Source organism: Plectropomus leopardus, chromosome 1 (assembly GCF_008729295.1).
Source record: "Plectropomus leopardus isolate mb chromosome 1, YSFRI_Pleo_2.0, whole genome shotgun sequence".
NCBI lineage: Eukaryota > Metazoa > Chordata > Actinopteri > Perciformes > Serranidae > Plectropomus > Plectropomus leopardus.
The window spans coordinates 39,340,500-39,354,786 of NC_056463.1; the positions used below are offsets into that span (position 1 = coordinate 39,340,500).

At 39.6% G+C, this 14,287-nt stretch overlaps 1 protein-coding gene across 2 annotated transcripts; it reads right to left on the minus strand.

The window, feature by feature from the left end:
* Nucleotides 1-248: 248 nt before the first annotated feature.
* On the minus strand, nt 249-12,120 carry LOC121941976 (ZP domain-containing protein-like). Of its 2 annotated transcripts, XM_042485041.1 has the most exons (7): nt 12,028-12,120; nt 9,410-9,626; nt 4,785-4,969; nt 4,291-4,691; nt 3,287-3,386; nt 1,724-1,925; nt 249-1,631 (listed from the first exon to the last, which is right to left on the minus strand). In XM_042485041.1, exons 2-7 carry the CDS (start codon nt 9,468-9,470, stop codon nt 1,495-1,497), a joined length of 1,086 nt encoding a protein of 361 aa, XP_042340975.1. In that variant the 5' UTR covers nt 9,471-9,626; nt 12,028-12,120; the 3' UTR covers nt 249-1,494. The 2 variants fall into 2 exon arrangements, with proteins under 2 accessions (XP_042340975.1, XP_042340983.1); XM_042485049.1 differs by lacking the exon at nt 9,410-9,626 and having other exon boundaries at nt 12,028-12,097.
* Between the last annotated feature and the right edge of the window lie 2,167 nt (nt 12,121-14,287).

Here is a 14,287-nt window from a genome sequence, read left to right on the forward strand (position 1 = left end):
ACCTATAGACTCCTGCCTGACCTGTAGCTCATCTTAGAGGATGATACTTTCTGCTATGGGATGCAACTATTATTTATTATTTTATTTAAAAAAAAAATTCTTCTCTAATTTAGTTTTCAGCTCCAAATCTGTCAGTTTTGTTGCATACTTTTAGTGTACTTCCCTCCTGACTTATGGATCATTGTAGCTGTTGTCATTCAGTTGGTTGCAGCACAAATGATAAAACGTGGTGAGCTTTAGCAACAGGAAAGTATTAATGGCTTTTTTAATTACTTGAAACATGACTATAGGACATTTTGTGTTGGATTTGGAATGGAAGTGTGTGACTTCATGCACCAAGAAAGAGAATCCACATTCAAGTTGATAAAGGCAAAAATATATGCAAAAGAATATATTTTATTAACCCATTAATGATAACATCTTGCATAGGATTGAATATGATGATTATGACTAGGACTACACATAAAATCAAGATACTTGTTTTAAATCATGCTGTAATATGTAATAGTGGTAGCATTTATAAAGCTAGTGATCCCATCATGAACAGCGCGTTCAAGACCACAAGTCAACCAGCAGCTACAGTTCCAATGTTTCAGTAGATTATTATTTTTTATTTTATTTTGCTTTTGACTTTTGAACTCATGTTTGTATAGTTTCAGTTGAATTTTAGTTTTTAAATATTATTTTTATAGTTTTTCAGTTTTACACTAGCTTTAGTTGCTTTTTTTTTAGGGATAGGTATGAGGTCTCAAACACAAAATTCATAGCTGGAGAACTGTGTGGGAATGGCATTATTGTCTAACATAATGTTTAAACATACTGTTTATCATGATGTTTTATAAATATTTTAATTTAGGAGTAACCTTTAGTACTAATTCAATACCACAGAAGAGGGTCATACTAACCTGGTTGGATAACATTAGTCCTGTGCTGAATAGCTTAATTAAATGACGTTTGATCTACTACAATATTAGGCCTAAATTATGTTCTTGTTATCAAATTCTATGAGATTAGACTGCAAAAAGCATTGCAGCATAGTGTAATGTCCGGGAAAGTCAGAATTTCAGATTATGTGGTTGAAAGACGAGCTGACAGAAATTCATGCTCTCACCCTATCTTGGCAGGCAATATAATTTATTCAGTTTTAGTTTTTCTTAGAGGATCTCTTTTTTTCACTGCTCGTTTTAGTTTTATTTTCGGTTTTAATTTCTAACAATAACCCTGTAGGGGCTGGTTGATCATTCTTCAGTGTTGACTCAAATAAAATCTCCTTTCTGGTTTCATTTTTGCCCAAGCACAGATTTTCCCTCACTGAAGTGTTTCCTCTTATAGCAGTAGACATTTCTAAAGGTGTTAATATAAAATTCATTCATTTAAATGGGCATATAATCAGATACATTTAAAACCCAATACCTGATAGCAAGATCAATCAAAAAAGATGTATGTAGTCAAATGTAATTAATACAGAATTGGTATTAGGCACACACTGTTGTCTTAACTCTTATACACTGGCAGTGGTTGGTATCTGACCCATGACAGTCTGGCTTTGTACATGCTCACTGCACTGATCATGCCAACAGCTGCAAGAAGACATCCAGCGATGAATACCAGGTTTGGATTCAGGTTGATCACTGGAGAGAAGAGAGACACAGTTTTACTCTGAACTTGTCCAAATGATACTCAAACAAGGCAGGTATGCTGTCAATAAAAACACTTTTCATACTTGGGCCAGTGCTCTCTGCTGATCTCCTTAAGCGCAAGGGACCCTGGGAAATAATGTGCCTTAAACTCTGAGTAACAGCCTCTCTCTTTCCACGGTGATGGGGCTGATCGCTCAGCCATGATCCTGACCCGATGCATCCCTGCGAGCACCTGGTATCAGACCTCCCTCCTTCACATATCAGGACTGAACATTTGATGTACACCTAAATGCAACAAAACACGCTGTCATTATATCAGCAGTACCTTCACAGCTGTAGTCAGAAGATGGGATGGGAAACATAGAGACACCCCCCCCCCCCCCCCCCCCCCCCCCCCTACGGGCATATATATTTTTTAGATTGCACAATTAATCTGTTTTTTTTTTTTTTTTTTTAATATTCTACAATTTCTGGTATTAATACTTAGAAATGGTAAATGGACTATACTTGTATAGCGCTTGTCTAGTCTTATTGACCACTCAAAGCGCTTTAACACTACATGTCACATTCACCCATTCACACACACATTCACAAACTGGTGGCTGAAGCTACCTTACAAGGTGTCACCTGCTACTCAGAAATCATTCACACACACTCACACTCCGATGATGCAGCATCGGGAGCTTCGACATGTTGCCCGGAGGAGCTGGGGATCAATCGCTGACCTTCCAATTAGAGGATGACCCACTCTTCCTCTGAGCCACAGCCACCCCCAATGTATATAAGAATGCTTAGTTTTTTTTTCATCAATTATTGGTGTGATAAGTAGTGTTGGGGAATATATAGGGCTGGTTACTGGCACTCCATACCTGGTATTGACCAAAATAACCCAGTAGCCTACCAAGTAGTATCAAAACATCTCCAGTCAAATGAAATCTGTATTCAATACTTTTTGCACCAGGGGCCTGATCCCAGACCGTTGACACTCCCTGCTGGATCAGCAGTATCAGAACCAGTCACGCGAGCATGAAACACTAAAGGACAGCGTCAGTTAATAGTGCTGTTAGTAAGCACATAATATAAGGAGCATGAGTGCACTTGTAGAGTGTGTAGGTGGGGAGGTGGATGGGTCCCACAAACAACCGGCTTGTGTGCGGCAGTGTGGAGTTTGCTTCCTGTGTGGATGTGTGTGTGTGTGTGTGTGTGTGTGTTTTTGCTCTACAATTACCCATGTGAGCGGCGTGAAAGTAAACAGGTTTTTTTTTTTAAATGAGAGACAGTAAATCTCGTATGTGAACTTGCAATGACAATAAAGGGATTCAATTCATGTGCCTATTTTTCCTAAACTTAACTGTATATGACTTTGTAGCCTAATCCTAACCATCATGACAGTCCATACTGTTGTGTAAACATGTACCATGCTACTTTCTGTATGCCGTGGCCTCACAGTAATGGGTTGTGTCATCCCACCATGTGTATTTGTTGACATCATGGTAATCCCAGAGTGTAAACAGCTGACGCAGAAGGATACCCAAAAAATGCCATTGGTATATGCGGTGGGTCACCGACAGAGTGGCACCATGTGACAAGTTTGGAGTGACAACGTGTTGGACAGTCCCATGCTTCAATCTAATCCCATTCTTCACCTGATTATACAAGCCGATAAACTTGAAGGCCTCCATGCTGAACCTGAATTGTCTGTCGTGGGAGGGGGTATGGATTTCAACGGTCTTGTCCACTTTACACCTAGGCAGAACAAAACAAGCAAACAAAAAGATAAGAATTACCGCCTGTCCAACTCTATTCCTATTATAGGGCCTAGGTTATTGTTCTATTGGAGATATTTACATAAGTGATAGTACACATAACACCAAAGATGAAGTAAGTGAAGCACATTTTTCCATCCTGACATGGTCATATTGCATAGACAAGCCATTAGGTCAGAGGAGATATCATCTCCAAAGAGAATACTTAGGCGGAAGAGAGAGATTTCATTCCCATCTATCATTCAAACTAACAGGCAGCCCATTCATATTCCGAAGTTGTCAAATTCTGTCACTTTGGCATAAGATCCCAATGCCAAAAGCCACCTTTCACGGCTGTATGATAAGCAGCTGGGCAGTGCCAGCTGTGAATCAGACTGGACAGAACCTTTTGCGGTGTTATGATTTTCACCTGCACCTGCTATGGCAGCAGGATACGCAGACTGGTCGCATCAGTTGATAACACGCCTGGACAGAACTTGTCGCGTCCGTGTGATACGCCACTGGACGGCTTCAGGTTGAAACGCAGCCAGTTACAATGTAATATAAGGAACATGGTGCCTATAGGGTGGGTGGTAGGGGGATCTGATGTGTTTTTTTCTTTACCTTACCATGTTCTCTTGTAGCCTAAACTTAACCGTCAGTGAATTTTTAGCCTAATCCTAAGCATGTGCTTGTGTTGTCATCCTGGCGTTGGTTGCCTAAACATAACCACATGCTGTTGTAATCCCACCATGAGCTTTTGTTGACATTCCAGTGTTGGTAACACCATCCTGGAATGTCAACAGGAAATGCAAAAGGATACCTAGAGTGTAATATGTAGACACAGAAGTCAACGGACAAAGCGGTAGTATGTGATGACTTGGGGTGAGAATGTGTTGACCTACCCATTATCAATGATGGAGTAGGTTCCGTCGTAATTTGGGTCGTCAACTGGTGAAGCTCTGCAGGACTCCACAAACAGCTTTGCATCATTGAATGAGGAGGTGGCCTTTATTTGCATGTAAATCCTGGTCCCTATGTCACATGTAAGAATGTATGATGGCAGCTCAATGGGGTCTTTGAATTGTTTGTTAGTATAGAATTCAAACTGGTAGGTGAATGTGCCAAAGCCTGCCTCAGACACTGTGACACTCTTCTGATTTACTGAGAAGCCCAGAGTCAGGTTCCCACGTTTGGGGTATTGGCAGTAGAACTTCAGCTCTAGCAGACATTTCCTGGTGATCAGGTCACCAGTGTTGTCCTCAATGGTGATTTCATTCTTGAAAATGAGGTTTTCAGCACTTTCCTGCAGAGTTAAATGTTACTGGTCATGAATGAAAAGCAATACCATTTACCAAGAGAAAAGCACAGTGGGTAATGAAACAAATGACTGTGTTACCTCAATTTGAGTGCCACATTCGTTCAGGGGGACGACAGCGTAGATGTGGGTGCTATTGGAGCGGACCTTGCAGGCATTGCTGTCGGGGTCATTGAGCCGCAGATTATTAATGTTGAGACGAGAAAATGAAGACTTTTCAAACCCTACTGTCATTTTGCCTTCATCGCAGATCACATTGGCCTCAACTAGAGCAAACCACAAAAAAAAAAAAAAACACATTCTGAAGATTGTGTAATAGAAGTAATGTATGAAAACCTGTAATATGTTTGACATAAAATCCTTGCAATGATGATAAAAAAATAATAAATGCATTTATATAGTGCCTTCAAAAATGGACAACATGCTTTGGCAGATAAAGCAAAGGCAGGATTGACAGAGTACAATATAAAACTGGAAACAAAAAAAATGAAGCAAGACTAGTTCATTAAGAAAAAAAAAGGAGAAAGGACAAGACAATAACAAGACAAAATCAAAAAGATGACACCTAAAAAAGTAAATATATAGACCAAATCACTGTGACAAACACCAAAAGTCACTTCCGCATAGAAAACTGGTTACTGTTTTTTTTTCTTTTTTATGATTAACATTTTATCAATTTTTTTAAAGCCCAAAATACATTCAGTCAAACAGTAGCAATGTACACTAGCTGACTGGCATAAGCAAATGACAACAAAACACAAGACATTTTTCCCCATTTAAAATATTTACCCTCTAGCCTGCCAAGTAGAGAGAATGATATTCGTTTGTCTGCTGCCACTTTGGCAAGTACATTATACCAGTCTGTAATTGATGGTGCGTGAGCTAACTTCAACTGTTGAACAAGCAGTCTCCTACACAACATAATAGCAATCTGGACCCATTCTGTACTTATAGAGGGATTTACATCTCTAAAAGTGGAAGGGTCCCCCAATAGAAATATGTTAATACAAAAAGGAACGTCATGTTCAACAATTCTCTGAATACAGTCGTGAACAGATGTCCAGACGTCCTGTACTTTGTGGACTGATGGAACTGACAGACAATCTCCTCCACTGTCTGAGGAACCAAAAACCTACTGGGCCTCCTCTCCGTCAGCCAAAGTCTCCCCTGCAGAAGGAGAACCAGCCCCAGGATGATAACACTCCACCTGCCTCCCTGTGGATTTTCCTTCATCACCACCCCCAACCCCACCCCAGCCCTGTACTTCATCATAACCCCAACCCCTGCCTCAGACCCCATTACCACCCCCACCCCAGCCCCAGATGCCCCCACCTGTATCCTCACTCTCCCCTGTCTTATCTCTCAGGTTCACAAGCCAGATGGAGGACTTGGTAAAGTCTGGGATTAAAATGGTCCCGTTCACCCCCAGTATGGCCAGATCTCAGGCACTACCATCACCCATACAATACACAGAAACACCCGCCCAATTTATCTGACCCCCAAAACCCCCCAGGTGCCCTGCCCCTCCCTCGATTACCCCCTGCGGTGGGCCACCTCGGCCTGCACCCAGACTCCTGGCTTCAAAGGCCTTAGGCAGCACAAGGTCATCTGCTATCACTGTGTGCAGCCACTAGGACACCCTGGGCCTCTACTGTTCCAAAACTGTTCCTCATTGTCTGTCCTTTAGCAAACTGAGGCCCAGGGAGAGAATAAACATCCCAAGTACAATCGCTCCAGTCTCAAGGCAAAGAATAGATAAGAGGGTGACAGTAAGATCCTCCAGTCCTAAAAGTCTGATTCAGATTCCCTGTCAGCAGAGTATCTCAGGCCCTGCTCCAACAAACTTGAAACTAGCTGTACTTAATATCAGATCCTTGGGTAATAAGTCACTTTTAATCAATGATTTTATAACCTCCTATAAGCTTGATTTTATGTTTTTAACTGAGATTTGGTTGGACAACAAAAATGGAAATGCTGCTCTTAATGAATCCACCCCACTAAATCTTAGATCTGAGTTTGAGGCACGACCGGACAAAAAAGGAGGTAGTGTCTGTGCCCTTTTCAGGGACAGATTTCTTTGTAAAAATCTGTCATTTGGTGAGTTTTTATCTTTTGAAAATATATCATTTAACTCATTGAGTGCCAGCCCTATTATATAATGGAAAGTGGCTTGTGCCAGCTTTTCTGGCCATTTCGAGTCATCTTTCAAGACCCATAGAATATTTTGTACAAAGACTCTGAAAACACCGAATAGCTCAAATGAAAAAAGAAACTCTCATTTTCGTCATGGAAAAACCTGGTTGTTTGTACCTTGTTCCATTCTTGATTTATCTGATGATGAATAGAGGCTAGTTTCATCATCTAGAAAGCTGAGAAAAATGAATTTTTGTGAAAGGGAGTCTGTCAAGCAAAACAATGATTTGAATGTTATAATTTTGCCTTCAATGACATAAATGACATCTGAAAATTGTATTACAAATGTTATTATTGAAAATAAATATGTTGCGTCTTGTAGTAGACTAGAATTAAAGTGCCATTTTTGTGATCTGCCAGTATTGCCAGGTGGTAATATAAGCAGTGTCACTTCTGCGTGATCTGATACCAAAATAGACCCTATGTCCAAGAGGCAGTATAGGCAAGGAGGGAATGGGAGATTAAAAAATAATCTATTCTTGTGTAAACACGATGGCAAGACGAGTAGAAAATATAATCCCTACTGGTAGGATTCATTCATTAGTCTACATGCCTACCAGACCTAAGTCTTTGCAAATGTTATTCTAAATCTCCACAGCCCTGTGTTTTTTGAGGGGTTAGAGGGGTTGCTGCGATCTAAAACACTGTCGATGACCTAATTGCAGTCCCCACCAAGAATAATAGGATGATAGTAGTCATGTCCATTTAGAGCCTCTCTTATTTTACATTCTGACGTACCAACAAAAGCGGTGTCATCCTGATTGGGAGCATATATATTAGCAAGCAGCATGGAGTGGCCTTGAATGTCTGCTTCAACAATAACCATTCTCCCATTAACATTTGTAATAATCCTCTTACTCTTAAACTGTAATTGTTTATGAGAATGGATACACCCCTACTACTGGATGAGCCAACAGAAAAAAATATTTGCCCCACCCAGTCCCAACGCAGTTTCTTATTTTCTAATTGTGTAAGATGTGTCTCTTGGAGAAAGAATTTATTTTATATATTTATATTTATATTTCTTTGAGTACTTCGTATTTTCTTCCTACTGGCCCATGCCTTTAATATTTCAGCTACAGAAATTCATCCCCATATTGTGAGTTGTTGTATGTTTGCTCATAAACTAACTTAACACATGGATACACAGCCTCAGAATAAAAAAAATAAAAAAAGGAGACCGACACTTAAGACAAAAGGAAACTATAAAATATACACATAAAACTCTGAAGCAAACTCGCTCCATCTAGAGTGCCTTAACAACTATCACTCTAAAACATAAAACTTCAAGTCCATGCACCACTCGCTATAAGGGACGCCTGACTACAGCAACACTGTGAAAGCAACTGCAGAGAAGCAAATCAACGGCGCAAACCACGCTGCACAAGAGTGTGACATGTTATGTCGCCTCGGTCAGTCCTCACATAAATGTCCACAGCAATGAAAACACAGAATTATCAATCTTGAATCAGAGAAGAAGGAATGAAAATCAAGACCTTAAATATGGTGAACAAAAACAAGGAAAAAGAATATAGCAATTTAGCATATTCTCTACTCAGACTTAAATAACTAGAACTGAAATTAGCCTCATCAACATGAGTCTAAACAAAAAGCTGTGGGACAGTTTCAACTGAGGGAGCCCAGCACTAGCTATTTAAAGTTATAGAGTAAGGAGGAATAGCAGTGTGTAAGAAATTAAACCACAGTCCCTCACAACCAACAGAGAGGCTGAAAGTCCTTTTTTTCTGTTGTTGTTGTTGTTGTCATTTTCGGTCAAAAATGTAACATATAAAGATACAGAGTTAAACCCAGTGGTCCAACCTACATGACATATGTGTTGTGCTTATTTTAAGAACAGTGTTGCTTTGCTTAAGTTTTTAGTAAACCAAATATTTTAATATTTGCTCCTCTTCATCTTACACAACAGTTTACGGATGAAGCGGTAGACCAACAACTTCACCGTTCGGTTGAGTAAAAATGTTTTTGATGAAACTGCTTTAAATCCCTGTCACTAAGGGCTGTCTTACACCATGCGGTGTTTCCCGTTCTTGAGGTTGCTTCTCTTGTGTTCTTTAGGTTGCTTTTCTTAAATTAGAGAAGCAAGATCATTGTTCTTTTCTATCTTTTGATAATTATTTATCATGTTTTCAAATGTCATAAAACAAGTACCCCCCCCCCGGTTTTTGGTCCTTACTCCAGCAGTCTCTCTTTAAAACCGTAGGTGGATGTGTTAAGCCAGGGCTGTGGTGGTGGTTTTGTCTTTATAGGGGCAACGGAGTTCAGAACAGTCTGAAAGATGTAATTAAAAAGGAAGACAAGCTCCTCTTTGTTAAAATGTGTATTATAGACAGTTGAAGAAGCAGCAGAAAGAAAGCTGAGAAAAACCAGGAGACAAAAGTTGTATGCATAGTAATAAATTTACATCAATATTTAACTGTACATTTATGTTGTATGCTCATGTTGCTGTTTTGTCTGCTGTAACTAGGACATTTGGGTGAACAGGTGTGTATTACCAGGATAACCATGACACAGCCAATACGCCAGCCACACAGCCGAAATGAGGTACTTTGTCATAGTTATGAGGAAGTTGTTGCTTCCTTGTTGTTCAAGGCTGGAATCACTTAAATAGTAATCCGCTGTAGGTGATCATCAGGCAGATGTCTTCAAATCAAATGCTTTATTTCCACCACCACAACCTTGTTGCTTCAGCTGTCTGGTGAATAAGTGATTCTGTATAAAATTAACATAATATATAAGAATACAGACAGTGTAAATATCACAAGAACATATAAAGTGCATAATGACAAAATGCAAACTGCTTTGCTAAGATTATATGCAGAGTACATTATAACATCTAGTGCAAACTGGCCAACAGTAGCATGATCGTGTACAAGCAACAGGCATCTCTGAAACTGAAACAGCCTTATAACTCTAGAACATTGTGTTTATGTCCATTAGTGAAATGGCACTGCAGTTTGCTAGCAGATAAACTTTCATGCAGGGTCAATTTATCAATGGCCACAATAGCTGCTGGCTCCATGAGCACATTATGTAATGTCACATGTGCAGGTGTTAACTGCGTTTTTGCACAATATCAGTCTTTGTTCACCAATTCAGCAAAAGATGGTTCTACAGGCAGCTGCAAGCAAGAAAGAAAACATCAGGAGAGGAAGAGAATGGCAACTGCATGTACAGAACAAAGCAGCAAACACACGGAGCAGCTACTGCACAGGAGGGTCTACTGGGGGAATGGTTTTGACAATTTGGGGAAAGAAACCAAGGGAGGCACGGGCTGTTGAATAAAATCAACATAATATACAAGATGCAGGATGGCTGTAAGTAACACAAGTATTTATAAAGTAGGCCTACATATGACAAACGCAAACTGCCTAAATAAAAGTAAGTTGATTACAGTGTGCAATGTAGCCTTGTACAGACTGGCCAACAGTGGTGAAATGGCACTACAGTGAGAAAGAGGCATTTAAGGCATCTGAAGCTGAAACAGCTTAGTCTCACTTTAGCAGCAGGTTTATTAGCAAGGCAGCACTGCTCTCTGCTGGCCATAATCCAGTCTGGCCTGGCCACTGGCTGCAGCCAATTTTAATCGGAAACAGTTGCATAAGCTGTAAAAAAGAAATAAGAAATAATAATAAAATAAATCTATCCATTTCAAGTTTTTATTTGTTTTATAAGCTGCACATGCATGATGTAAGTTTCCTTTTCATTAACCCAAGGCAAACTAGAAGCATACTGAAAGCAGAGCACACAGCAATGCATTACTAACTGTAACATAACTAACACATGCTAAGGCAGACAATTAACAAAAGTGGAATGTAATTAAGTAAATTTAGTCAAGTACTATTGACCTATACCAATCTGAATGATGCTATCTGTTTTTTTATGGACTTTTCTTCTAGTGCTACTTTATGCTCCTTCTCCACTACATCTGAGTGGTAGATATTGTATGTTTTACTCCACCAAATTTCTCTGACAGCTTCACTTACTTTTCAGATTACTAATATTCACCCGCTTCCTGTCCACTGAAAACCATGTATCTCCAGATGTGTTGATTTGGAATGTGTGTGATCAACTGAAGCTGGAAAATGCATCATCACAAAGCTGAAAAGCAGGTGGTTTTCCTCTCACTATGAAAAGTTTATTTTTTAGAGAAAACTGGTTCTCTCTCACAGCGCAGCCCAACTGCAAACATATGATGATTTTATAGACTATGATGTACTGCTGATTGGAGAATAAAATACAGAGTAAAAAGGGAATAAAATTGGCATAATCTAAAACAGTAAAATGCAACATACACATGAATGTAGCAGTAATATTAACCCAAAACATCAAACAATAGTAAAACACTGTCAGGGAACATTACACTGTACAACTGAAATTCTAAGTAGGCTACATTTTTGCTGATACTATGTATATACTTTACTTAATTAAGGTTTTGAATGCAGGGTTTTGACTTGTAGTGGAGTATTTTTACTGTGTGGTATTGGTAGGCCTCTTTTACTTAAGTCAAGGATACTTCTTCCCGGTGGGGGAGGAGGTATTTAAATGATTTACTGAAGTAAAAGTAATCAGCGTGACACTGTGAAAATACTATGTTACTAGTGAAAATGCTGCATTAAAAATGGTACTGATAAATACAAGTAAGTAAGTATATAATGTACTTTAAGTATTTAAAGTAAAACTACCCGGTTTGGAAAAAAATCTTTTGAAAAACAAAACAAACTGATAAATTGACTAATTGTTTTGCCTGTAGTTGCCTTAACTGTTAGGTTGTTTAATTTCAGATGAAACATCATATTTATGAACTTCTGTCATGCTTTTTAACACAAAAAAATCCTAACTTGTAAAGTAACTAGTGACTTAGGCTTTGAGAAAAATGTAGTGACATTAAAAGTACAAGTATTTTCCTCTGAAATGTGGTGGAGTAGTAGAGTAATCACGGGACATGAAAAGAGAAGACCTAAGTAAAGGGCAAAAACCTCAAATTCGTACTTACCTAGGCAGCCTTAGAGTACTTAAGTAAATGTACTCAGTTACATTCCACCAGTGCTTCTTCCACCACTGACTAATTAGCAACAAAGCGTTACAACGGAGACAGATATTGTTGCCTCACCCTGACTTGCGCTGGACGCCCTTCACAGCAGAGGACAGTTGGAGTCCAGTTGTAACATCCGTAATGTCCAGGAGTGTCTGCAGATGAGTCGGATTGCTTCAGAGCCAGAGCGAAGAGAGCGCGTCTGGGAGGAGCTGATCGCCCCAAAGTCCGCGTGAAGAGGGACAGAGGTAGTACGGGAGAACTGCACACAGGCTAACTGCTCACAAACTCTAGGATCGTTGTAATTGCATTGCTATTTTATACACATTTATATTTATTAATATTGTTAATTTTCATCCTATGCTGTTTTTTGGACTGCATCTTTGCATTAGACTTTAGCCTACAAATTAAGTTGTTATGACTAGTATTAGTATTATCATTATTATTATTATTACTACTACTACTAAGTAGTGTTATTAATTGCAGTTGTTACACTACACAATCTTGACAATTCATGTAGCCCTTGCACTCAAACTTGCTCTTAAAACATACTTTCACTTTGAGTTAGGTTAAAAAGATATAACAGATCATTTGATTTGTTGATTCTCCTGTCTCTTGTAGTCAAAAGTGAAACCTATTTTCCAAACAATCCCATAAATCTTCTTGTTCTTTTCATCCAAAAGGGACAAAAGCACTAAAGAATGTGCAGTATAAGACAATACAACAAGTACGAAAAAACAACAAAAAACAATCATACAAAAGACTTAAAAGTAAAAGTAATAGTAAGTCCTTTTACACTTCATTAATTAAAGTGACCAGTAACTATTGTAACTTCAAAGAGGCATGTAACATACAAACACACGTAACCTTAAGTAGGCACACATTGGAAGGAAAACAACACACAAGACAATTACTGAACATGAAAGGCCTAGAATAATTCATAACAAATACTGTGAACAGCTTGTGCAGATAATCTCATCAAATGCTAATTCAGATCATTTTTTAAAAAATATTTAATTCGATTTTTAGACAACCATAACAGTCATGATAATAACATACACGAGGCACAAAGTATACCCTTGTATGATATTTGTCACCTTCTGAGAAATAGCAAAGAAAAGGAAAGGAAAGTTTATGTACATATCAGCATTATCATATACCGGCATTTACAAAAGAAGCCTCCATTCTCGCCATCCTCTCCACAGCATCACGACAAGACAGAAGCAGCCACAGGGAGTGATTCATTTCACATGCGTCACAGGACTGAACCCTTCAGAAGATCCTTTGTTCCCACAGCCAATAGACTTTATAACACCTCAGTCAATGGATGGAGGGCTTTACAGCATACGACATCCCTCTGCCCTTAGACCCTCACATCTACTAAGGTAACCCCCCCCCTCAAAAAAAACCTGTAATGGGGAGAAAAAAATGGTAGAAACCTCAGGAAGAGCGACTGAGGAGGGATCCCTCTTCCAGGATGGACAGATGTGCAATAGATGTCATAAATAACAATTAAATTACAGTAATGACATAAAGGAAGGAGAGAGAGAAAGAGAGAGGGGGAGAGATGCACAGCAATAATGGTAACAATAACATAACGTCAAGCAGGATCATGGTATCTGCTCAACCAAGACCCACGTCACAGGCACAGCCACAGCCACAGACAGAACCACAGCAACAGCACACCCAAGACCATGATCAAGGCTGTGCTGGAGATACAACATCAGTGCAGCCACAGCACGAGCACGGCCAAAGGCAGGATCACAGCATCAGCACAGCCATCACCACAATCAGGCGCAGCCAAGACTGCAGCCAAGATTGCAGCCAAGATCAGGGAGAAGTACAAAACAAGGGGGCACAAATGCTCCGGAGAAGAAGCAAAGTCAGTGTAATGCAGTAAAAAGACATGAGTGTTTGCAAATGGAGGGAGCGTGAGAAGGAAAAAGGAGCTCAGTGTATCATAGAAAATCCCCCGGCATACTAAACCTATGGCAGCCTGACTAGGTGCTGGCCCAAGGCAGACCTGAGCCAGGCCTAATTATAAGCTTTATCAAAGAGGAAGGCCTTAAGTCTACCCTAATCTTGGCATCTTTACATTTAATTTGTGTGAAGAACTTTGTTCGAATATCATCATATGTCCTACAGTGTTGCAGGAAATGTGTCTCTGTCTCCACCTCTCTCTGTGGACAGAGCTGACACAGCCTATGTTCATGAGGCAGCCAGGTCTGCCTGTGTCTGCCGCTCTCTATAGCCAAGCTGTGACCACTGAGTGTGTACATAGTCAATGTCTTTCTCAGTTTCTGATCAGTCATGCTGCTCAGATAGTCGACCACCTTGT